Consider the following 24,618-nt stretch of genomic DNA (forward strand, 5'->3'; position numbering starts at 1 on the left):
TTTATTAGATTTAAATGAGAATTTGACTCTTACCTAAACACAATGGAGAAAAATGATTCATGTTGCCGACCCCACGTAGTGGGATAAAGGCTTGACATTGTTGTTGATGAGTTGTTTTCATATAGTGAACATTATGGCTTTGTGGAGTAGAAGATGCTTATTTGCTGCAACCCTATTATGTTGGAGAAGGCATCTAAGCCTCACGGTGGTTTAGGAAGCTTTTTTTAGAAATTATTTATTATATTGTGTATGTTTCTGGAGGAATCCATTGCAAACATTTTGAGCCTTTGATAACTTTATAGCCTCTTGGATCGTAGTCTATTTGTCAAATCTGTCCAGATAAATTCTTATATGAACTCTTATGCATGTTTGAATCAAAAGAAAGCGGAGGAAATAAAATGAAAATGAAACAATTTGTAGCTTGATTATGAATTTGCATCCATTGATTTGAGCTTTTTATTTTATTTTTTTCCATTTCATTTCATTCAAATTCATAGCATCCAAACTCAACCTTACTCCATCTGACATTTCTAGATAAATGTTCAATGGGAAAATTTTGTAAGTCTCAATATCTTCTGCAAAAGAGAATTCTCTGTACGGTTCAACATTTTTTATACGTCTCAACATTATTTCAGTCAAATTCTTAGTACTTGTCAATTTCTTCTGCAAGTTTTGCCTGGCCTGAGGGGAAAACCTCGTTAAGTACATTAAGCTTCCATGTTCATGAGGATCAAGGGGCTCACTTGTTTATGATTTCTGTGCTCCAAGTGTTGATACTTCGTTGACCACATATGGGCATTTTCTTATTTGGGAAGAGTTACCCATATCACTCCTTATTTTTCAATATGTCATGCAATGGAGTGTTTTTTAAAATTAACATTTTTTATAATTATAGAGCATGTTTTTCTTTCCAGATTGCTTGTTCTCCTCTTTTGTATATTTTTTTCCAGTAAAAAATGATATTTTAATGAATCAAAATTGTCAAAATGAAAGTAAAAGTGACAAAAAAATTACCACTAATATTTTTTCTATACTGTCACATCATTCCTTAACATTTAGCCAAAGCTGAATTCGATATCTACAATTCCCTTGCCAAGAGAAGAAAACGACGCTAATTTATTGACTCAAGTGCCTGCCAAATCTTAGGCATATGACTTCGAAAGTTAAGAATCCATTAGAATATGGTCTACTTGACCACTCGCTGCCTTTTTCTCACCAGTGATATTTCTGCTAGTTTTAAAGGTCACAGCTACCATGAGTCACTTAATAGGAGACTCTTGTCCATTGCTGCCGCTTTTCTCATAACCTCATCTCTGGGTCTGCCATCCGTGAAATATTTTCTGACATATAAACTTTGCACACCAATAAACATGATGCTAGGGATTGGCTGTTGGAGGCCTTTAATGTCTCCTTGTTCATTCACTTATGCTCCTTGTATAGGTGAGCTAAACCCAAAAAGCCTAGTAATTTTCCCATTAATTATTTTTTCGACCTCTCAATTTAGTTATTCTAACATGCTAACTTTTTATTACTTGGTTTAAAATTGGTTTTAAAAAAAATTGAAGGTGGCATTTTGTGTTTTTGAAGTATAGATAGTACTTGTTGATATCATTTTCACCAAAAAATTTGTATTTTACTAGGATATTTTATGTGGACAATGAATCAAGCCATAAAAGTTACAAATACATGTTTTTCTACAGCATTAATTATTACTTTCTTGAATATTGAGTAGTTTCAAGTCTTTAATTTACTTTGTTTATCATTTTTGGTTTATCAATCTTGCTGATTCTATGTTGACGTAGAGCAGGTTGCTTTAGCTGCATCAGAAAAAGAACCTTTGAAGGAATTCCCGTTGTACAGTTTCGTGGAGAACAGCATCGTAAATTTTGGATTTGATGTTGGCGGTAGCTTCTTAAATAAAGTGGGATTTTACTTTGCTATTGCCAGTGTTTTTTCTTCTAATAAGGTACAAAGATTTCTTAAATTTCTCCACAATCTATTCCCAGACTTTTCATTTCAATCCACATGAATAACTTTTAATTGGCATGGATTCTGTTATTTTTTTAGCTTCAAAAGAATGGAGTGAGGTTGTCATGGGGTCTTTCTTGCACCATGGGTTTTCCTGCAATTGGCCAAGCATTATTTATTTTTTCCATTGGAGATTTTTCAAGTTGTCACAATGAAAGCAATAAAAACAATACTTGCCATCTTCGCTTGCACAAATGCAGGAACCTTAACCTAAATATGCTTCCAATTACTTTTCATGACAGCATACCTACCAACAGTAGTTTAACAGAGTCTGCCTCCACAGCAAATGGATATGGAAATTCTGAATCTCCAAAAACTCCATCCTATCACTCAAAGCTTCCTTCGACTTTTACTACTCCGCTACACTTGAAAATTTCCCATCGCTCATCTCAAGGTAGCTATTCCTCTGCATGTTTGGATGTGTCAGCATTGAAGTTGGCATTGGCTGATGAAGAAAGTAAATTACTCTATGAGAAATTTTCTTCTCAATGGCTTTATGGAAGATTTTTACTTCAAGGAAACCTTGTTGCTGTTCCAGTATGTGGAAAAGTTTTGTTATTTTCTGTGGAAGGTGCAGACGAGTTAACAACAAGATGCTCTAGTCAAGATCTGATCTCTCAAGACAATAATGATATGCTGCTTGATGGGGCTAAGAGGGTTAGCTCGTTGGGTACAGAGTACACAGCTCTCTATGTGGAAGCTAAAACAAAAATTTCTTTCTCTGGTCCCATATCTAGAGCTTTTGGAAGCTCAAGTGAACGAGTAATTCTTGGAGGGAATGCATCTGAATTTATTAATGGAAAGGAACCTAGTGATTTACCAATATTGGGTGGTTTATCTAAAGAATTTGCTGCTTTAGAGGAAATTATTAAATTTTCATTAGCACAGAAGGATCCTTTACTAAGGTCTTTCTCTCTACGAACAACTTCTCATTAGTTTTTTTATTCATGTGGTTAGAATTGTATATTTGAAACATGAATGTTTATGACTTTCTCTAATTTACTAGCCTACTTTGATGGGTAGAAATTACAGATAGAATCTATTTGATAATACATGTTTAATCTGTCTTGATCTTTACATGCTATTCTTCTCAAGCATTGAGGACTGTTCAAGGGATACATGAGTATCATTTTAAACAATAATTATTGCATAGGATAATGAAAATTAACTAAATTATGTTTTAATCTGCACACTTAATTGGATGATGTAAAAAAGTCTAGGCTTGTGCATGGGGTTTTGGCCCAAAGGAATTGATATCTTTCATTAAGTTTTAATATTTTTACATGCATTGTCTATATTTCTCTTAATTTGAAGGGCACCAATTTTCTCCATATTTCTGTTGTTTTTTTTGAAATGAAATGCAATAGATATTATAGCCAATTGTATGTTTTTTGTACATTTTTGTTTGTATGTGAAATGTAGATTTAGCCAAACCATGAAAAAAGTTGATGTTTCAATTTGTGTTAGATATAAATGCTTACAGATTAACCTCAATATTGTTTGAAACGTGCATGCACCGCATTGGTTTTCTTAATCATTCTAGGAATGAATGAAACACATTAAATTTCATTATGATACTCAGATTGCTCCATGCATCATCTTCATCTTTATCCTTATACCAAAATTAGAGGTATTGCTGCAAATGCTTATGCTAGTAGATCATTATGATGACAATGCATCACACAATATGCAAACTTGACTTGATGATGCAGCCAATAGGAGGGTTCTCTTTCACTCTTGTCTATGTTGCACCGATACACCTATTTATGAAGCGTGCTGTATTGGATACATGTTGGACACGATACGTGTCCGATACAGCACTGATACGTGTTGGGTACGTCAAAACCGTATCCAATTAAAATACTATTTAATTTCAGAAGGACACGCTTGTCTGTTGGAAGACGAAAAAAATATGAAAAAAGATGCGTCATATTTACTTTCGCGTCTGTGAGCGAGGTTCTCTCATTTTTGAACCCGCGAGCCATTTACATTGACGTTAATTTTCTAGAAAATATGATATTAGGGCATCAATTATTTTGCATTTGTAATGCTTTGATTTTTGATTCATATATTAAAAAATTATGTTATTGTGGTTTGTATGTCTTCTTAAATGGAAAAAAGAAGCTTTGCTCTCATATATTATTTAGTAAACATACCACCAAATCATGCAACAACATAATTAGTGGAATCATGTCACAAAATTCTTATAGGCAATGAGTTTTAACTCTTCCCTTGACTCAATGCATACTTTTATTTTGATATTATAAGCTACAAGGCTACAAATGATATTGCTTTCATTTTTTTTGTCATTTCAAATATAATGTTTTGATTACTTTTTTAATTTCTATGTATGATTTATAAATTATAATGACGTGTCTGCGTCGTAGTCGTATCTTGTATTTTTAAGAATTGACATGCCTGTATTCGTATCGTGTCGTATCCATGTTGTCGTATTCGTATCGGGGCAACATAGACCCTAGTTTGTGATCAATTAATGGCAAATTTTTTAACTACCCTATTGTTTAATAATGAATAGCTTATAAATAGTTACTTTGGATAATTAGGGTGAAGAATAGTTGGTTATGTTGGTCTTTTGGTGTGCATCTGCATTGATGTGACATTGTAAATTTCAACCAAAATATAATTCTTTAAGTTTCAACTTAAGTATGTAATTAAGAATAATGTTAAGAAGCTTTATTTATTTTTTTGAGCTCCTTAGAGAGAGTTATCTTGATCTCTTGATGAATTACAGGAGAAAAAAGGTATTTTTTCCATTTGTTTTAAATTCTTAGTTCTAGTCCTATTAAATAAATCTTCAGTTTCATATTTTTCGTGTTATTATTTCTTCTATTTTTTCTTTCTACTTTTCTTTTATAGGTATTAAATTTCATCCTCTCTTGAATTTTTGGGCAAAGAGAAAAACTAGTGTGTGTGTGAGAGAGAGAGTATTTTATAGCCTATTGGATTTAGGGGAGAGAGGCAGTCATCCTTGCTTAGAGAGAGGGAGAGAGTATTTGGAGCAATATTGAAATTTGCATTCAAATAGCTATGAAAAGTCAAACGCGATAACTAGTCTATTTGTAAACTCAAGATAATTCAAAAGAATTCAAATTCTAATCATTTCTAACTCTGTTTTCATGCATTATTTATGGGAATACTTTGATTACATGCAACAATGTGGAAAGTAACTTGCATAATATATTGGTAAGAGAGAGTCTCCTAAATGTAAGCTAATTGCTTAAATATCCTCCTTACTTTTCTCTTTTCCTAAGTACTTCAATATTCTATTAGTATTAATAAAATTTTATATTTAAAGTGGGTTGGCTGGCCAAGCTTTATTCAATAATGTAGTATGATTATTTGTCTAAGGAAGAACAACAAGAGTGTGTGTGAGAGAGAGACGGAGAGTGTGAGAGAAGGTGGCGAATACCTCTTTTTTTTGCTTTGCGTGGCCTTATGTGGCCATGCATTCCATGAAACATTCCATGCAGTTTTTTTCCTACTACTTGGTCAAGCCAGATTTGGGTAGGATAGGTTTACCGAAGTCGTTTTGCCTCTTCTTTAGGCTTGGTCTATGCTTATGTAGGTTTGCATGGTCTGCACTCTCTACTAGTTTCTTAATCTCTATTAAGGTTTCCATCTTTTTTGTAGTTCCTCAGTCAACACATAAGCTTGGCTAGTTAATTAGCCAAACTTCATGCTAGGGGAACCTCTTATGTCATGACTTTCCCTTTTAGGCCATATGCTTCTGCAACTGAACATTGAAGATGAGGGAAACACCTTTCAGAGGGTTACCTAAGTCTACTTCGGTCTCCACACTTTCTTGACCTACCAGTTAGAGTTAGTTTGAAGGATTGAGGCTTCTTATCTTTCCTCTTGAGGGGACTCCTCACTTTTGCTGTGGAGTGAATCCTTTCTTTCTGGAAATGTTTCACCTATGCGTATGGTGTTCGCTTTGCTTGTTTGGCATAGTAAGGCTGCTTTTTCTTTTGAAATTCCTCTGGTTGGCATGGTAGCAGCTTCTTTTGGATGTGATTGAATTAGCGATGTTTTGCTTCTTCTTTTGGCATACATGTTTGTTTCTTTTTGATGCTTTTACTTATTCCTTGAGATGAGTTAATATAACAAGGAAACTGAATAATTTTTCCTTCTTGTTAAATGTGCATTTCGGCAACATGGATACATCTTTGTTCATGTTCCATTCCTTAACTGCCATATGATGATTCTTCTTACCAAATACTTCAAGCTTCTTGCATTTGCTTCTGATTAATTTTTATTTTCCCAAATTCAGGTACACTGGTGTACTTCTTCATGGTCCACCCGGCACGGGGAAAACAACCTTGGCTTCATATTGCGTTCGTGATGCTGGTGCTCGCCTTTTCTTGGTCAATGGGCCTGAAATTGTTAGTCAATACTTTGGTGAAAGTGAGCAAGCATTAAATGATATTTTTGATTCAGCAAGGAGAGCTGCTCCGGCTGTGGTATGAATTTTGTCATAACTTTTGCCTTTCCTTTGTTCTCATCTTTTCATTTACATGGTGTTCCTGCTATGGAAATCATCTGCTGCGACCTGTTTTTGACAATTCTCTTACAATCTGTTTTCCTACAGGAATGTAACTCATCAGCTTTTTTTATTGACTTATGAAGTTAATGGAAATGATGATTTGGATGTAGTCAGAATACTTCTCTAAGTTTAATCTCCCAACTGGTTTTTGTGTTGGAATTTGCATAATTTACACTATACATTAGTTATTCTGTATTGAGTTTTATTTCAAGAAACATATGATTAAAAAAAGCAAATTATTACTGTATATACTGAAGCCTCTGCACAATGTCAAACTTAAGTGAGTAATAGAATTCACTTTTGCTTAACATTACATTATTATGTCAACATGTTGTCAACTTTATCAACACTTTTCACTACATAAAAGCAATAAATCCAACTAATATGTGATGGTACATACTTGATTACAGAAGCACGTATGCACTATTTTGATTAAATATGCTTATTCAAATTTGGCAACAAGTGATATTGGCAGTAGATTGGTTATCAATCACATTAGTGAAAATTTTCGGACTTGAAGATGTTGAATGATAGGGAAGATGTTGAATGATAGGAGAAGCATTTGATACCAGTGTTTTAAAGTCTTCTTTTGTTGTTATTACGACTTAATTGAACAAATGAAATGTTGCTAATGTGATCAAAATGCTTACTGTGTGGACAACCTGGAGGTTGTTGTTACACTGTCTTTCAATCGCTTGAATTCTGACTGTTTGACTTTTCTTTAGCCTACTGGAAAAGGCACAGCTTGGGTTTTTGGCTTGGCACAAAATTCAGTTGTGTTGAATGTCAGTTTTACTTTTAACAAGTGATTTTCTCCTTTTTCCGAATTTGGACGAATATGGAAGAAATTGAGTAATTCAGTTTTACATTATAGACTACTTCAATTTAATATACATTAACCATTCCTGTGATGCGATATGCTAATTATTTTCATATGTAATCTATAGCATTCTAAAATTTTTGGCTGGTATGCATAATCATATTGATAATAAAAGCACTTTAAATTTACATGGGAAAATTTGCTGAATGCTTATATGCAGGAGAAATTAAAGTGGCTGTACTGTTTATTTATACAAGTAATTTATGAAAGGATAACCATGACTTGTAGGATGGAAAATTGGTACCTTGCTACTCCACAGGTTTTTGAGGTCACTAATCTCTGAGATTACCGCTTCAAGATCTTGAATTTCATAACATTTTTTTCCTTACTTTGATGTCTTCCATGTTTCATCAAAATTTAGAATTTGTGAGGTCATCTATTAATAGGGCTGTAAACTATGATGCATGGACACAGATATGATATGACACGGACACAGGACATGTCAATTATTGAAAATATAGGACATGGACACGGTATTATAGCTTTTATATTTAAAAAGAAGTGTATAAAAATTGTATAAGGATAATATTAAAAATAATATAGCTTTTTATGCAGTAGGTATTGTGCGTCGATGTCAAGAGGGCATCTGTTGTCGATGTTGAGAGGGTGTTGGTTGTTGATGTTAAGGCGACGTCGGAAAAATATGAGTTGTCAAGTTGCGGGTGTAGAATTGCTATCATCGAACATCAATGTCAAGACAGTGTCCGATTTTGATGTTGAAATGGTTTTGAAATGTCGATGTTGTAACGGCGTCAGACATCGATGTTGAGATGACATCGGGCATTGTTGTGAAACCAAAGTTGTGACCCGTGAAAGAGAAATAAAAATGAGAATATTTGATGAATGAGGTATTGAGTGCGGGCAATTAGTTTGGTGTTGTGGATAGGAAATAAAAAAAATAGTTTTATATTTAAAAAAAATTATAAAATATTTAAGACACGTGTCAGACACTTATGTCCAATTTGTATTTAATATTTTTTAATCGATCACATTTTCGGTGTGGCCGACACGTGTCGGAGGCGTGATGGATGCGTGTCGTGTGAGATACGTGTCAAATACTACATGGCTCTTTGAGGAGAAGTGTCGGTACATCATAGGCTATAAACTGCAAGATTTTCTGAGTTTTTTAGGATTTAGGTGCAATGATGTTTAGTTAAAAGTTATGTATTGTTTGTTGATGATTTGTTTGGTGCATTGGGGTTTAGCCTGCCTCCTTGGAGCTCGCCATCCCCATTAGGGCTGCAAACTATTATGCACAGACACGGACACGGCGACATGGATACGACACGACACGGACACGGGACACGTTAGTTATTGAAAATATAGGACACGGACACGGGTTGGACACGGTATTATAGCTTTTATATTTAAAAAATAGTGTATAAAAATTAAATAAGTATAATTTTAAAATAATAAGTCATTTTCTAGTATTTGTGCTTAAAATGATTAGTATTAGGCTGTCGAGAGTCAGACGTCGATGTCGTTTATCAGTCACTAAGAGAGGAGATGAAAATACTTTCACTGCAAAAAAAAAAAATGAAAATGAGAATATTCGATGATTGGGTATTAAATGCGGACGTTGATTTGGTGTTGTGGATATGAAATAAGAAATTTAGTTTAAATCCCGCAAAATACAAGAAATTATATTTAAAAAAATTCATAAAATATTTAAGATACGCGTGTCGGACATGCATGTCCAATTTGTATTTAATATTTTTTAATCGGACACGTTTTCGACGTGTCTGACACGTGTCGGAGGAGTGTCGGACTAGTGTCGTGTTGGATACGGTGTCGGACATTGCACGCCTTTTTGAGAAGAAGTGTCGGTGCATCATAGGCTGCAAATGAATCGAGCATTCAAAAAGGTACTCATACTTGGCTCGATTATAGTTCAGTTGTGATCGTTTGATTAAGTAATCAAACAAGTTTGAATATTTTTCTAAATAGTTGATGGTTAAATAAACAAGCTTGAACAATTATGCGTTAAACTCATTTATGTTCATGAACAACATCATTTAAAGTTTTTGAACAAGTTCAATACGAAGCTCGATTGATGCATGCAAATTTCAATTTTTTTATTTTTTTTTATTGTAATCTGAATGATATAGTTTTTTTATTTTTTTATGCTATCCTATGATGACAAACATCCAATGATCATGAGTAGGTAGTGCTTGGGCTTGACAATCTTTGGGTGTGCTAGCTATTTGGGTTCTTTGGTCTTTGAGCTGATGGGTGCTTCTCGGGTTGGGCTTGGCTGCTCGCTTTTGGGATGTGTTTTGTTCTAGCTCATAAATGTTTGAGCTGCTGTTTTAGCTCATTAAGTGGAGTGGAATTTTGCCTTTTTCCCTTCTCTGTGACCCCTCGGTTATTTTTTCTCTCCTGGCTCTGTTTCCCGTGGCTGGTTCCTTCCCTCTTTTTGGTTGTCTGTTCCGGTTCCTCTGTCTGCCTGTTCCGGTACCCTGGCTGTCCATCCCGGTTCCTCTGGCCGTCCATTCCTTCCCCCTTGGCTGCCTTTTCCAATTTTCTGGGTGGCTGTTCGGGTGTTGTTTCTGGATTAAATGCAGGCCTTCTATTTCTCCTTACCTGATTGGTTCGGTTGGAGGTGGATTGGCTGTTTGGCTGCCCCCTTTTCTCTTATCAATTAGAGGTGTTTTGAAGCATAAAAGGTTGTTGATTATTTGAACAAAGTCTGGTAAAAAACATGAGGGTTTCTTCTTCCTTGGAAAAGCTTGAGAGCTTGTTCCATTTCTCTCTTCCTCCCCACTATTTCGTCTTGGGCTTTTAACCTCTTTCTTCTCTCCGCAAGTTCCACTCCACTTGTATCTTTTTTCTTGAGCTATTGGAGGAGTTTGTTGGCTGATTTGGTAGCATTTGTCGGAGGAGTTTTGGTGGACGTTGGACCTTGTAGCTGTGGACCTTTGGTTTGTAAGCCTTTAAGCACTTATTTTATATTGCCTACTTTTCGTTGCATGTGAGGAAACAGCTTGTCGGTTGTTCTGAGGGTAGTTATTTTTAATTTTAATTATTGTTTCATTTGTTTGGCTTTCATTTGTTTTTGAAGTTTGTTTGGATGTTGGTATTCTAAGTTTTGAATCGAGTCATGTACTACTAGGCTTGGTGTTCTCCTATCTTAGCGCTTTCTAATCTAGTTGTCTATCGATTCATGTTTGTTTTAAGGTTGGCTTCAAATTTTATTTGGTATATATCCTCATATTAGTTTTATGATAATAAATGATTCTTATTTTATAAAAAAATTAATTTTATTTTTTATTTTATACTCTTTCATTTGAATGAATTTGTTCATGAAATGAGGTATTTGTTCATGTTTGTTGGATTGTTTATTTAAAGTGTTCATGAACAAGCTTATTTATAAGAAAAATCATTTTTAGAGCTCGTTTGTTCGTGAATAGGCTTGTTTGGGAGATCGAAAACTCTCACTAGATATGCTCGTCAACAGGTTCATTTGGTAGCACGAAAGCACTCGCTAGATATGTTCATATGCTATACGATAATTATTTGTTAGTAGTCTCAATAAGGCTCATTTTTTAAGCTAATGAATATACTAGAAAGTAAAGCTTGTTAATAGTTTGATAAATCTCATTTGTTTAAAGTTTGAAAAGCACAAAATGAACCAAGTATGAATCGACCAAACATGAACATCTATCATTTTAAGTGAACCAAGCTTGAATACAAATAGAAAGCTCGAATCGAGCTCAGGTCGAGCTTGAATAAGATGATAAGAAACAACTCAAATATGAACAAGCACTTGCTCGGCTCATCTCGTTTATAGCTTTATCCCCATTGTTGGATGGACCCTTTGGTTAGCTTACATTGGAGTCTGCTTGTTCTCTGACCATTTGCATCATTGGGCTTGTTGAAGTGGATAGGGTAGAGATTAGTTGGAACACTTAAATTGCCTTATACTTTACTACTATTGACTGTTGTGTCTCTTCATATGATCAACTGCCACTGTTGCAGTCCTTTCATTCATTAGCCAATGTTTTTTTTTAGTTGCCTCAAAATTTTGTTTTGAAAATTTAAAGATGATAATATAATAATAATAATATTGTTGATCAACATTTTATTATCATTATTTGTTGTCAACATTTTATTCTTTGATAACTACTGTTGTTGATCCCTAGCTCGGATGAGAAAGATTTAGGTTTTATGTTAGATTGATAGCCTATTGTAAACCTTGTACCAAAAATAATGAAATGAGTCCAAATATGAATTTGTTTTAGTGGTAGGGTATTCCCCAGAAGCAACACTCGACCTAATCCGATTGCATTGAGAAGTAGGCAGGTGATGGAACTTAAGTTGCAAAAATTCGGAATCCAAGAAAATAGCCCAAAAATAGTGGAAGAAAAGAAGATTTCTTGGATGAAAACACTCACAAACACTTCCTTTAGTCAAATATCAAAAGACTTACAAGTTTCCACGGATACAATGCTCCCAATTCGAGAAGGGAAGCTTTCTCCCAAGCCCTAGAGAAGAAGAAAGCTAAAACAGCCACAAAACAAGATGCCCTCAAAATAAACCCTAACTCCCCTTAAACCCTCACATGATCCCCTCCAAAATACCCTAAACACCCCTAGGGCAAACCAAATTCCCTCCCTTATTCATTTGGTGGGCCCCTTGGGCCCACCCGCCCCCCTTCTTTCCCTTCGGCCGACCGCCCAGGCATGCGGGTTCTCCGCCTGCAGTAAACAAGAACCGGCCCTTTTTGGGCCGGTGTTGAAGGTGGATGGACCGGCTGGTCCGGTCCATCATCAGGTTGGAGCTCTAGCCTTAAGTGACACATCATAATTTAACCTTATTGTCGTGAAAATTAAGGAAAGGTGGACTAGAACGTTACTCTTAAGTGATATGCTACAACTTAACCTAGATATGATGAAAAGAAAGCAAGGATTTTGTAGATCTAAATTTGTGATTAGATTTGCTATATGGATTTTGGGGTCTTTGAATATGAAGATAAGAGAATTAGTGGGCATAATGATTAGAAGAAGAAACTAAATGAAAATGATAAAAATTCATGAATATTGGGTAAGGTTATAAGTTATTGTATATTAAAAAATATTTATAATACTAAGCGGGTTTGGATAGTAGTGGATAAAAAGTTGCAAGATAGAATTGTTGATGTAACTACAGTTAGTGATAAGGTGATTCCTACTAAGATAATCAATGATGAGGACATTATGAATGAGGTTCGCAATTATGCTCCTCAAGTTAGATTACAAAATGTTTAAAAGATCAATTTTGGATAGAGTATACTTGATGAATAATGGAAATTTGCTAGAGGTGATTTAAATGGACATATTGCTTCTAATAGGATGGGCTATGAGAGGATTCATGGTGATTAAGAACTATCACATAAAAATGGAAGAAGTTATAGTTGATTTCATAGTAGCATATCATCTTGTAATAATTAAGATATATTTAAAAAAATGAGAAGAACACTTTGTTACTTATAAAAGTGGGCAAACCACAAATATATTTCTTTTTCACTTAGAATGAAATAAAATCTTTTTGCAAATATTGTAAGGTGATTCCAATGGAGGGTTTGACCACACATCATAGAGTAGTAGTTATGGATGTATATTTTAAGAGTATAAAGAAAAAACCATAGCAGTAGGTTAAGGTGGTGAAGTTTGAAAAGCAAGAAATTGTTAATTTTTGAAAATACATTGTTAAGATAGACAAGTTTGAATTTTTTAGTTAAGCTAAAACTAATTTGAGATGAAATTGCTAGTTCCATTAATAGGATTGTTATAGAATTCTTTTTAGAGTCTAAAAATATAGATCATACAATAATGAGATTTGATGGTGGAATAATGAGACACTGTGGTTATTAAGAAATTGAAATGCACTTTGAAAAGTTAAAAGTGAATTCTACTTGAGCTTATAATAATCATCTGAAAAGCTAAAAGATTTTCAAAAAATGTTGTTCTTAAAGAAAAAAAAATTATAGTTTTTGTTTATTTATATAATAGGCTTGGTATAGAGGAAGGTGAACATGAGATATCTTTTTTTTATTATTTATTATTTATTATTTTTGTTTTATTTATTATTATTATTATTATTTTTACATGAGATATCTATATCATAGCTGAGATAAAGGATTAGAGATTTAGATACTTTTATCGAGTTAGATGGATTAGAAATAAAGATAGTAAGATCTTGGTGAAAGATGAAGACATCAAAGAAAGTTGAAAACACTTCTTTGATAAATTATTAAATGAGATCTTTAAAGAAGAAAGTATATCTTAGAAGAGCATAATAAACAATATGATGAAAGATATTATAAATTGATTCAAAAAAGTGGAGTTAGTTTAAAGAAGAACAAAGGTAAGTATTTATGTGTAGATGAGATACCCTTTGAGATTAAAAAGTTATGGTGGATATTCTAGTGACTTGACTAACAAATATTTTCAATAGAATTTTTAAAACTCGAAGGATGCTAAATTTTTATAGAAAAAACATTTTATATCAATATTTAAAAGCAAAGGTTGTGTTATGTATAGATGAGTTAAACTTATGATTTATGCAATAAAGCTATGGAGAGTGTAATAGAATATGGGCTTAAAAAAACTATATTAGTTTGGAGAACCAATTTGATTTGATGCCAAAAAGATTTACTATGGAAGCAATTTTTTGTGTTTAGACAATTACTTGAGAGTAAAGAAAGGATGTTCGCATGATTTTTATTGATCACGAGAAGACATGATCTAGTGCGAGGTGAATTAGTTTGGCATGCATTAAGATGTACATGTTTGTATCAAATATATGTTGCCATTTACTAGTGTAAAGCCCGAAAAATGTCAATTTTAAACCTTGTATGCTTTTCGCCGCGTCACGACGAGATTTAAGTGAATTTTTCAAAGTCGTCAGAATTTGACGAAAATTATTTTATAAATTTGTACATAAAATTCCGAGCAAATCGGTATAAAGGACCTATATAAAATTTCGATTAGTTTGAGAATTAAAAATCGGCGAAGTTTTGAAAACTTTCAATTGTGACTAAAATGCACTTAGTGATTTTAAAATGAAGATAAACCATATGAGGGTAAGATGGACTTTTGGCAATCTCTAACTTCCTAATTTTATGAAGAGGCCGATTCCTCTTCATTTCATTTGCTCATTTGTTCGGCCTAACTGAAGGAATAGGCGGAGGCGAGAGGGAGGCGCACGGACGGGAGGCTAGGACGGCAACTCCGGCGGTGGTTTCCGGCGAGGGGATTTGGGGAAATCGTAGAGGAGACTAAGGGTAAGGAGAAGGTATGTTTAATTTAAGCATTCTCCTTATCTCAAAAATTTTTTGGAAAAGAGAAATCTAGGGTTTGTTAAAAACTTAAATTTTCTTAGGGAAACTTAGGGGGAATGTTAAGGAAGATTTAAAAACATGTTCTAATTATGAAATTTGTTCTTTCCTCCATAAATCCTTAAGTTCAAAATTTAGGATTTTTGCCGAATGTTAATATCTATGGAAAGTTCTTAACATGTATTATCCCAAATGATAGTATGAGAGTTTTTAATGATAGAAATTAGGATTTTTAATGAAAATTTTATTTTCCTATTTTTTATTTTAAGAAAAATCCGAAAATAGAAATTAGTTTAAATTAAATTAGGTTAGGGTAAAAGATTTAATTTGGATAAAATATGTAATTAGACTAAAATATGAATTTTTAGAAGATATACATGTTTTATGTGTTCAATTAGAGTGAGAGAACTTAGAGTGGTTTAAAAAGAGAAGAAGAATTTTAATTTTAGATTAATTTTGTAGATTTTTTAAGGAGAAATTATTTTTCATATAGGTGTTTATTTGTTGTGACCTCGAAGGAAGGAGAACTAGTGTGAAAATCAAATCCCTTGAATCTGTGAGTGCTCATGATTCTTTATTATAGTGATACATTTATTTCTCTTTAGTTATATGTTTTGAAAGTCCAAACATGTTTATGAAATTTTTATGATTACTTTAGATCATGATTATGTTATTCTTATCCTATGATTGATCATGCGATTTATATGTTATACTTCATGGCATTATCACATAAAGTTCATATATTATAGAAATGAGATGATATGATATGGTATAGTATGTTTGCATGTGCATGTTGAAATGATGGAGCTCACCCCCTTATGGTCTAGCTAGGGACGTTGTACTCGTGCATGTTAAAATAGTAAAGGTTATGAAAAAGGAAATGATAAAGGAGTACATTTATGGTACTAGACGGTGACTCATGTGACGGTTGTACTATATATGAAATGAGAAAGTTACGATATTGATATGATGAATGTAAAATGAATATGAAAGATATAGATTTATGATTTATGTGTATGTTTAATGTTATGTTTATAGGAAGAAAAATTTATGATATGTTTTAATGAAATGTGATATCTAGCATATTACTCATTCTGTCTTGAATTATTGTTGTTTAGAGTCATGTTTTACTTACTAAGCATTGACTTACTGTTAGTTGTTAAAAATTTTCAGGTATAATTATTTTAATCATAATGAGAAGAATGGGTGGAAACGTATACCATAGGAGAGGCGCGCCCTATGTTGCACCGATACACCTATTTATGAAGGCGTGTTGTATCCGATACACCGATATACGGATACACCTCCGATACGTGTCGGATACACCAAAGCCGTATCCAATTAAAATACTATTTAATTTCAAAAGGACACGCGTATCCGATACGCGTGTCGGTTGAAAAAATAAAAAAAATTAAAAAAAAAAGACGCGTTGTATTTACTTCCGGGGCTGCGAGCAAGGTTCTCTCATTTCCGAGATGGATTTGAGTCTCTTGATGATATGAGAATATTAGAAATTACTAATCTTTCACTTCATGAGCCTGAATTAGAAGTTATGATATTTATTGAAGATGATATAAAAGTTCAAAGACAAACCAATGAAGAAGCTAATCATATCATTCCTTCTATTGAATAGTTGAAACTTCATGTGCTAGATAATTTATGTTTATGCTTTTTTTGTTGTATTAGACATTTAATGCTTTCTTATATTTTGATTTTATAAGCTATAAGGCTACAAATGATGTTTTTTTTTTTTGTAATTTCAAATATTATGCTTTGATTGTTTTCTTAATTTTTATGTATGATTTATAAATTATAATGCCGTGTTCGCACCGTACCCGTATCCTATATTTTTAAGAATTGACGTGTCCCGTATCCGTATCGTGTCGTATCCGTGTCGCCGTATCCGCATCGGTGCAACATAGGGCGCGCCATAAGAAAGATTATTATATGAGTCTTAATGAAATTATGTTTATGTGTTTTAAATTTTATTGTTGTAGTGGCTATTTCAAATGTTATGGTGATAGTTTAGAGATTGGATATTTTAGTCTACCGTCCGACCTCCGTTCCCGCCTCGTCTATGCTAGCTCACCGGGCCGGGTCGTGACAACTAGTACTAGAAATAGTTGTGTAGTTGCCCTAGAATTTTCAATTATGATATATTTAAATCTAGGATCAACATTGAATTCATATATATATATATATATATATATATTTTATTCGTTATGGACATGATCATGAAAGGTGTTCAAAGTAAGTTATATGGTGTATAATTTTTTATGGTTGATGTAGGTATTAACTGGGGAGACATCCATTGTAATAAGCCACAAATTAGAATAATGAATGAAATATTTTGAAGATATTAGACTTGAATTGATAGAATAAAAATTGAGTATATAATATGTAATTTTAGTTGGTGATATTTGTAATTATCAGTCAATGTTATTATAAGATACAACGATATCTATGTGTGATAGATTTAAATATCTTGGATTTATTATATAGAATAATGAAGATCTAAATGAGAATTTAGCTTCTATATTTTAGACTAAATTAAAATGAAATAAAAAATTGTGTGATGAGATGATATCATGTAGACTTAAGAGAAACTTTATAAAATTCTAATTAAGTTGATATTGTATGAATTTGATTTTGGGTTGTAAAAAATTCATTGATGTCTTATTTGAGCTTGTCAAAAATGAAAATGTTATGATGGACATGAGAAAAAAATTATGAAAGATAAATTAATGAGTGATTATATCAAAGAAACTATTGGAGCAACATTTACTGAAACTGAATAATTGAAAATGAATTTAGTTAGTTTGGACATGTACAACGAAGGGTAGAAAATATGCCTACCTAACAAGTTGTTAAAGTTAATATTAGAGGATTAGGAAGTGAAGGGGTAGACCTAATATTACATAGATAGAAGAAGTTCTGAATAATTTGCATAATAGATTTAATTCCTTGAGCAACACTTTGTAGGAACAAATGAAAAATGAGAATTTATAAAATTGAGCCGAATAGTTGGGATTAGGCTAATGATAATAATAATGCCTCGTTTTTCCTTTGTTCTTCAATATGCATGCTTCTGTCCTATCTAGAAGATGCATATGCGGCTTCTATGTTATTTGTTTTCAGCTAACCTTTTTATACCTTAAGAAGTTTAGACTTTGTTTTCTATTTACGTACTATTTTCTAGTCACAGAAATCTGTGCTTGTGGGTGGAGAAAGTTACAAAAGACTTGGTTGACTTCATTATTCTATCAAGGGCAAGAAAGATAATAATCTATACTTCCTGTTATATATCTTATACATTGCTTCATTCTTTCTAGTTCATCTTATAATTATTTGATGTTTCCAGGCGAACCTATCTGCAGATAGGCTCATTCCCTTTTTTATTACAATTTATTGAAAACTGAATACCTTCTATATATTAAAAAAAGTTTAAATTATGATATTATCTATTTTAAGGGGTGGGTGGCTTCTCGAGTTGGTAACTTAGCTACCTATATATTGATGGGTTTCCTGCCTAACTAAACTTATTAACATAGTATAGTTACTCAACCGTGTAGAGTATTTTTTTTTCATTTTCATTTCCACTAGGTAATGAGAAATAGCTTGTCAATCCAAGATTATAGGTTTCTATAGAATATTATTGAGGATTTATTTCTTAAATATTTTTATTTTATTCATGAACATTTTTGGATGGAAGTTATTATTATTCTACAACACAAGAACTTTTATATCTCAGCGTTTTGCCCAAAATGTTTTATTTTATTATCTACTTGAGACCGTCACTATTTGACAGAAGTTTGGATATTCCTTAAAAGGTCTTTATTGATGAGCTGGATGCCATTGCTCCATCACGGATGGGTGGAGGGGAAGAGTTGTCTATTAGAATGGTTGCAACTCTGCTAAAACTGATGGATGATATCAAAAGATCAAATGGAATTCTTGTAATTGCTGCTACAAATCGACCTGACAGCATTGATCCTGCCCTGAGACGACCTGGCAGATTAGATCGAGAAATTGAAATAGGTATGGACAGATGATCCTTGTCCTATAAGCTGTTATTAATATTACTATTTTTTTAAAGCTCACATTTTTTGTGAAGCTGAACCTTATTAACTGGTAGAAATGGAGAATAATTGCTCTCCAGGCTTAATCAAAGAGCTTGATTAGTTTAAGATACAATAATTTTGTTTTTAGCTCTATGATTAGTATATCATATTTATTGCAGATCTGATATAATAAATGTCAGTGTCTCTAAAAAAAAAATGTCAGTGTCTCCCTTTTTTAAGTATAGTTTTCCCCATTTTCTGTCTTCTTGCATGAAGCTAGCTGTATGCATATAGGGATGCAGATTTTCTTCAAATACCATGATAATTAGAAGCGCCACTGTCTATTTCCCTGTTATGGATTCCACATGGATTGGATGGGATCAAGTTCCTCAAAGTTCGAGCATTTTCCAAAGGAAATGTTGTTTTGGTCTCAATCATCCACAGAAAATCCATAGCTGGGTGAGGTAATGTCAGTGTCCACTCAGCATTGTAATTGAAAAGGACCTCATCGGTACTTTCTGTAGCAAATTTTTGAACGGTGTTTTGCCTTTTCTTTATTTGAATTTTATATTTTCTCGAGTTACGTTTATATTTAAAAAATTTAGTATTCATTAAAACTACAATGTAATACCAAAATTGCCCATGCTTCGGAGCTTTTTAAAGACAGTGGATTTTGCTCTTGCTGATCCCGCAAAACATAAATACAATGATGCCATCGACCTTGCACATAATCTGTACCAAAATGGTGATTTTGCGTAGTGTTAAAGGGGAAAACTTTCTTGTCTCTTATTAACTACTTGGAGTGCCTATATGATAGAGTTAATACTAGAGGTAGGAAATAAATAGGGAAATATCCTGAAATCTCCTGATAGTTAGGTAAAAAGTGCTTTTCTAATGTGTTATTTTCTATCTGGTACTTCCATCACAGAGAAATGAAGGTGAACTTATTGTTTCATTGATTTGAATCTGTTTAAATTCATTGCGGTATCTACTTTCAGGAGTGCCGTCTCCAGTTCAGCGGTTAGATATATTGCATACTCTTCTTAACCACATGGATCATTCACTAAGTAACAGTGAGATTGAGTCATTGGCTTTTGAAACACATGGTTTTGTTGGTGCTGATTTAGCTGCCCTATGCAATGAAGCTGCAATGACTGCCCTTCGTCGCCTTATTAAATTTGAGAAGCTTTTTAAGTGCTCACATTCCAAAACTGGTGCGGTTGATAAGGATAATCAAGCTCCTAATATCCAAGAAATTGGGAAGGCATCATATAATGATGATTTGAATTCTTTATCATCATTCTTATCAGAATTGACTGTGTCACCAATGCCAGTTTGGCAGGATAATTCTCTAAATTTTACTGAAAGTAATAGACTGTGCTGTTCACGTGGTTCTGATGGAGAGGGACAAAATATTTTGTTAAAAGTAAATGCTGAAGATTTTGAAGTCGCAAAGATGAAAGTGAGGCCTAGTGCTATGCGTGAGGTACTAGTTTGCATGAATATATGATTCAAAAACTTGCTTTCTTGTGTCAACTAAGCTTAGCTAGTTTCTATTGGCCTACTAATTAACATCAATGCATATCAATCTCTTTATTGAAAGCCAGTTACAGATTGTGATGTCAATTTTCAAATTAATGAGCAATTTGAAAATTGTCATTGATCTATAATTCTTTGGTAATCTTAGAAAAGAGTAGGTGATTAGGAAAGTCTAGTTTGTTCATTCTTTCAATGAGTCTTTATACTGAAAGCTATGTAGAAGAAAAAGAAAATAAATAATTACAATAACAACAAGAAGTTTTTAACGTGGGATCAGCTACTTGAATCCTTTTTCTTTATTGTGTCCTATTAAGAGTCAAATTCTCATTTAAATAATTACAATAACAAACATAAAAGTAAGTAATCCCAGTAGTTGTCTGCGTGGCCATTTGATCTATTTAGGTCTTACCAATTGATGTCAAGAGAGAGCAATTCATGGGCACTTTCTTTTCTTTCTTGTATAGGAATTTGTGGGAGAGGTATTTTCTTGTAAGCGATGAATCTGTGGCCCTAATTTTCTTACCTGGAACTTTTGCAGCCTCTCTTGTAAGAATCGAAGAGCCATTGGATTGAGAGGGACCAACAGGGGTGATAGATAGGAAAAATTCGAGGCCACGGATGCATTGCTTGAAAGGAAATACATTTCTCATGGTTTCGTATATAAGAAATGAAAGAAAGAGCACATGGATTGCTCTTTTGGAATCAATTGACAACCCCTAATATATCAAATAACAACGAGCTGATGCTATGATCATTTATTTTTATGTTTATTCACCTTTTTATTAATAAAAGTTATATGGGGATGACTTGCTGAATGTCCACTGAATTGTAGAACATTTCGTTTTTCACTATTTTTAGGTAATGCTTGAGCTTCCTAAAGTTAGTTGGGAGGACGTTGGTGGCCAAAGAGAAGTAAAAAGGCAGTTGATTGAAGCAGTTCAATGGCCACAAGTACATCCAGAGGCTTTCAAACGTATTGGGGTTCAACCTCCTAGGGGATTATTAATGATTGGTCCTCCTGGTTGTAGCAAGACCATGATGGCCCGAGCAGTAGCTGCAGAAGCAAAGCTAAACTTCCTTGCAGTCAAGGGGCCTGAACTTTTTAGCAAATGGGTTGGGGAGTCTGAGAAGGCTGTGAGATCAATTTTTGCAAAAGCAAGGGTGAACGCTCCTGCAATTATATTCTTTGATGAAATAGATGGCCTAGCAGTAACTCGTGGAGCAGAAAATGATGGTACTTCTGTTGCTGACAGGGTTCTGAGCCAACTGCTGGTAGAAATGGATGGTATGTTGCACATTTTTACCTGAAGTTTTGCATAAATTGGCAACGCATTTGTTAATATGTCCAGCTGGTTCGGTAATATATAAAAAAATACATGTTGATGAGCATTTAAACCTTGTTCCTTTAAACTGGCAGCAATTGTTTGTCAGTCTTCTAATTTGTCAATCAAGTCAACTTCAGACTGCAAGCATCATGTCAATCAAGTCAAGTTCTCATTGATGACATTAAGCTAATGCCTTGCTCTTATGTATAAATTTTAACATACAAAAACCCATGACTGGAGCTTGAATTGGGTTATGTTAATTTGTTTTATAATTTTTTTATAAGATGGTGGTGAGACCTATCATGCTTTATGGTGCTAAGTATTGGCCATTAAAAGAGAAACTTAAAATTAAGTGTTGCAGAGATTATGATGCATTGGCGGATGAGTGGCTTTATGCTTTGAGACAGAATGTAAAACGAGTATATACGTGAAAAATGTTAGAGTAGCTCTAATGGCAGTAAGATTAGAGAGAGTCGCCTTAGATGGTTTGGTTATATAAATCGTCGGACTTCCGATGAATCTGTTAAGAGAGTAAATGTATTAGATCTAGACTATGTTAAGGTAGAGGTAGACCTAAAAAGACTTAGTTAGAAAGTATTAAAAATGATCTCTTTTTTTCTTAGATTTAAATAAGAGTTTGACTTTTAATAGGACACAATGGAGAAAAAGTATTCATGTAGCCGATCTCACATAGTGGGACAAATGTTTTTTGTTGTTGTTGTTGGAGTAGTATTTGACAGACAATCTGATGGGGACATCAGATTTCGACACGTGTATCATCGCCGGCGGCGCAGATCGACGGCTACGATCCAGAGCCTCTATTTCTGATTTATTTACAGCTTATTTCATATGTATTTTAGTTTTCCTAGTTTGCCCCTGAGGGCATTATTTTGCTTATGTACGCTTGGCCTGTGTTAATTCTTTTCAAGTAACGGATGACTGCCAATGGGATTAGCAGCAAGCCCTTTTAGGTAATCCTTTTTTTAACATTAAATCTGATATTCACATGTCAGATTTAATGATCCCGTGATTTCCTCAGGAGAAGCCACATGAGAAATCTGATTGCTCCCTCTATACTCTCACTGGGGTCGGCCACCTCCTCTTTAATTTTTCTCTCTCCCAATTAATTCACAAACTCCACAAAATCAGCCTCGAGGTGTCATTACCGCCTCCTCTCCTTTTAGAATTAATTTGAAATCTCAAATTATTCCCTCCCATGTAATACAACCTGAAATAATTTCAGCTTGCTGAGATTTTTCCTAGCCTCTCCAACCTAGCCGACTCTTCCTATCTTTCCCGCCAGTCACCCTCTCTACTCCAACCCACAGCCTTCCCCTTCCCCTATTCTCCTCGGACGCTACCTTAATTCCGGGCAATAATGCATGGCGGATCCGGAGCTAGAATGGGGACTTGTGTTTGACGCTCACGGCAACCTCGACATCCAACGATCACCGTTTTTCAACGCGGGATTTGACTCCGACGACGATACCGTTGGGGCCTACTTGGATCGGATCCTACCGACTCTCATTGACGTCATTGACAAATAACGTCCAGACTCCGAGTGGATCATTGACGGCCGTCCACCCGCTCCTCCGAACCCGGCTTCCTTCCTGGCGACGAGTCCTCTCAAGATCACGTCTATTAGTGGCATCGCTAAGTCTACTTACAATTTTTCTCCGCTAGCCACCACTTTCAGAATGAGCGAAGGACTTCAAGGTGAATGATCTAGATATTAAATTTGGGGCTTTTGATTATTTCTAACTATTTGCATTATTTCAATTTTGGTGTTATTTTGTGAGGCTGCTCAACTCTCCACATGTAATTTATTGTCATTGCCTAATCTACCTATATCTTATTCTTAAACTCAACTTGAGTAAACAAAGAGTTTTGATAGCAAGCTAAAAGTCATTGCTTCTATTAATTTCTTAAGTGCAATTCTTAATTCACCATATGTGGTTTCACATCACAATCATAAGCTTGAATTGCCTTATTACCCCAATCATGAGAGGAATCAACATTGGGCCATTGGCCAAACCTATAGGTCCGCTCATTTATGACATTTTGATGAACAGTGCTGACTGTTTTTGATCTGGTCTTAACATCCCATAGAGAGACTGATTGGATGTCTTGGATAGGCAGTCTTATACGTGACCCTTGAAATAATGAATTATCCCCACCCCAACCCCAAAAATCAGGATTTTGTGACATGGTTCTTCCCTTTACAATAAGGGATCACAATGCCCATTTCGGGATTAAAATAATGTTCATAATCAAATCAGATCAGTGGTAAATACTGGGAAAGAAATTTGGAGCGCCAGTGCCTCCAAAACATGTTGAGTAAGAAGAATTCATGAAGCTCTAAGACAACAGGACGATTCCTCCTATGCCTCCTAACCACGTCATTCATGCTATCTATTAAACTTTTGCCTTCTAATTAGGTATATGCTAAGTTAACTCACACACTTGTCAACTTTCCACATGCTTGGGGACTCGATTAAAAACCCTGTAATTCTATGACTGTTATCATGCACTTACCATTTATTATCCTCCCAACTTGTGCTTCTGTCTCACCATTCTTCATTACAATTTATGGAATTGAACTAAATAGCAGATTCTGACAATTTATATTAACCAGAAAGGAAACTTTTACCCGTTATGTACTAAATCAAGCTATATTTTTTTAGGTAGCTCAAAAATTATTTTTGCGAGTTACAAGATCCTAATGGTTGGTCATTTGAATATAAGATTGCTGTTGAAGTTTATTAAGTTGAAACTGTTTCCTATTATCATCCAAAAAAGTTTGTATTTTCGAGCATCAAACATCAATTTTCAGCTTTTATATTTCAAGCAAATTAAGTCTTTTTTGCTCAACCTTTTCTCTCGCGTGTACAAAACTGTTTTAA

General features: G+C 34.0%; 1 protein-coding gene across 2 annotated transcripts in view; it reads left to right on the forward strand.

Annotated features, from left to right (window-relative positions):
* LOC110098301 (calmodulin-interacting protein 111) overlaps positions 1-24,618 on the forward strand; it is a 39,254-nt gene that overhangs the window by 6,288 nt on the left and 8,348 nt on the right. For both annotated transcript variants that reach the window (XM_020825080.2, XM_020825081.2), the window contains exons 2-7: positions 1,808-1,966; positions 2,068-2,933; positions 6,320-6,509; positions 18,621-18,828; positions 19,850-20,337; positions 21,249-21,675. In XM_020825080.2, the coding sequence (XP_020680739.1) occupies positions 1,808-1,966; positions 2,068-2,933; positions 6,320-6,509; positions 18,621-18,828; positions 19,850-20,337; positions 21,249-21,675 (2,338 nt within the window). The remainder of the gene's footprint in view (positions 1-1,807; positions 1,967-2,067; positions 2,934-6,319; positions 6,510-18,620; positions 18,829-19,849; positions 20,338-21,248; positions 21,676-24,618) is intronic.

The sequence above is a fragment of the Dendrobium catenatum genome, unplaced genomic scaffold (assembly GCF_001605985.2).
Source record: "Dendrobium catenatum unplaced genomic scaffold, ASM160598v2 fragScaff_scaffold_1089, whole genome shotgun sequence".
NCBI classification, from domain to species: Eukaryota; Viridiplantae; Streptophyta; class Magnoliopsida; order Asparagales; family Orchidaceae; genus Dendrobium; species Dendrobium catenatum.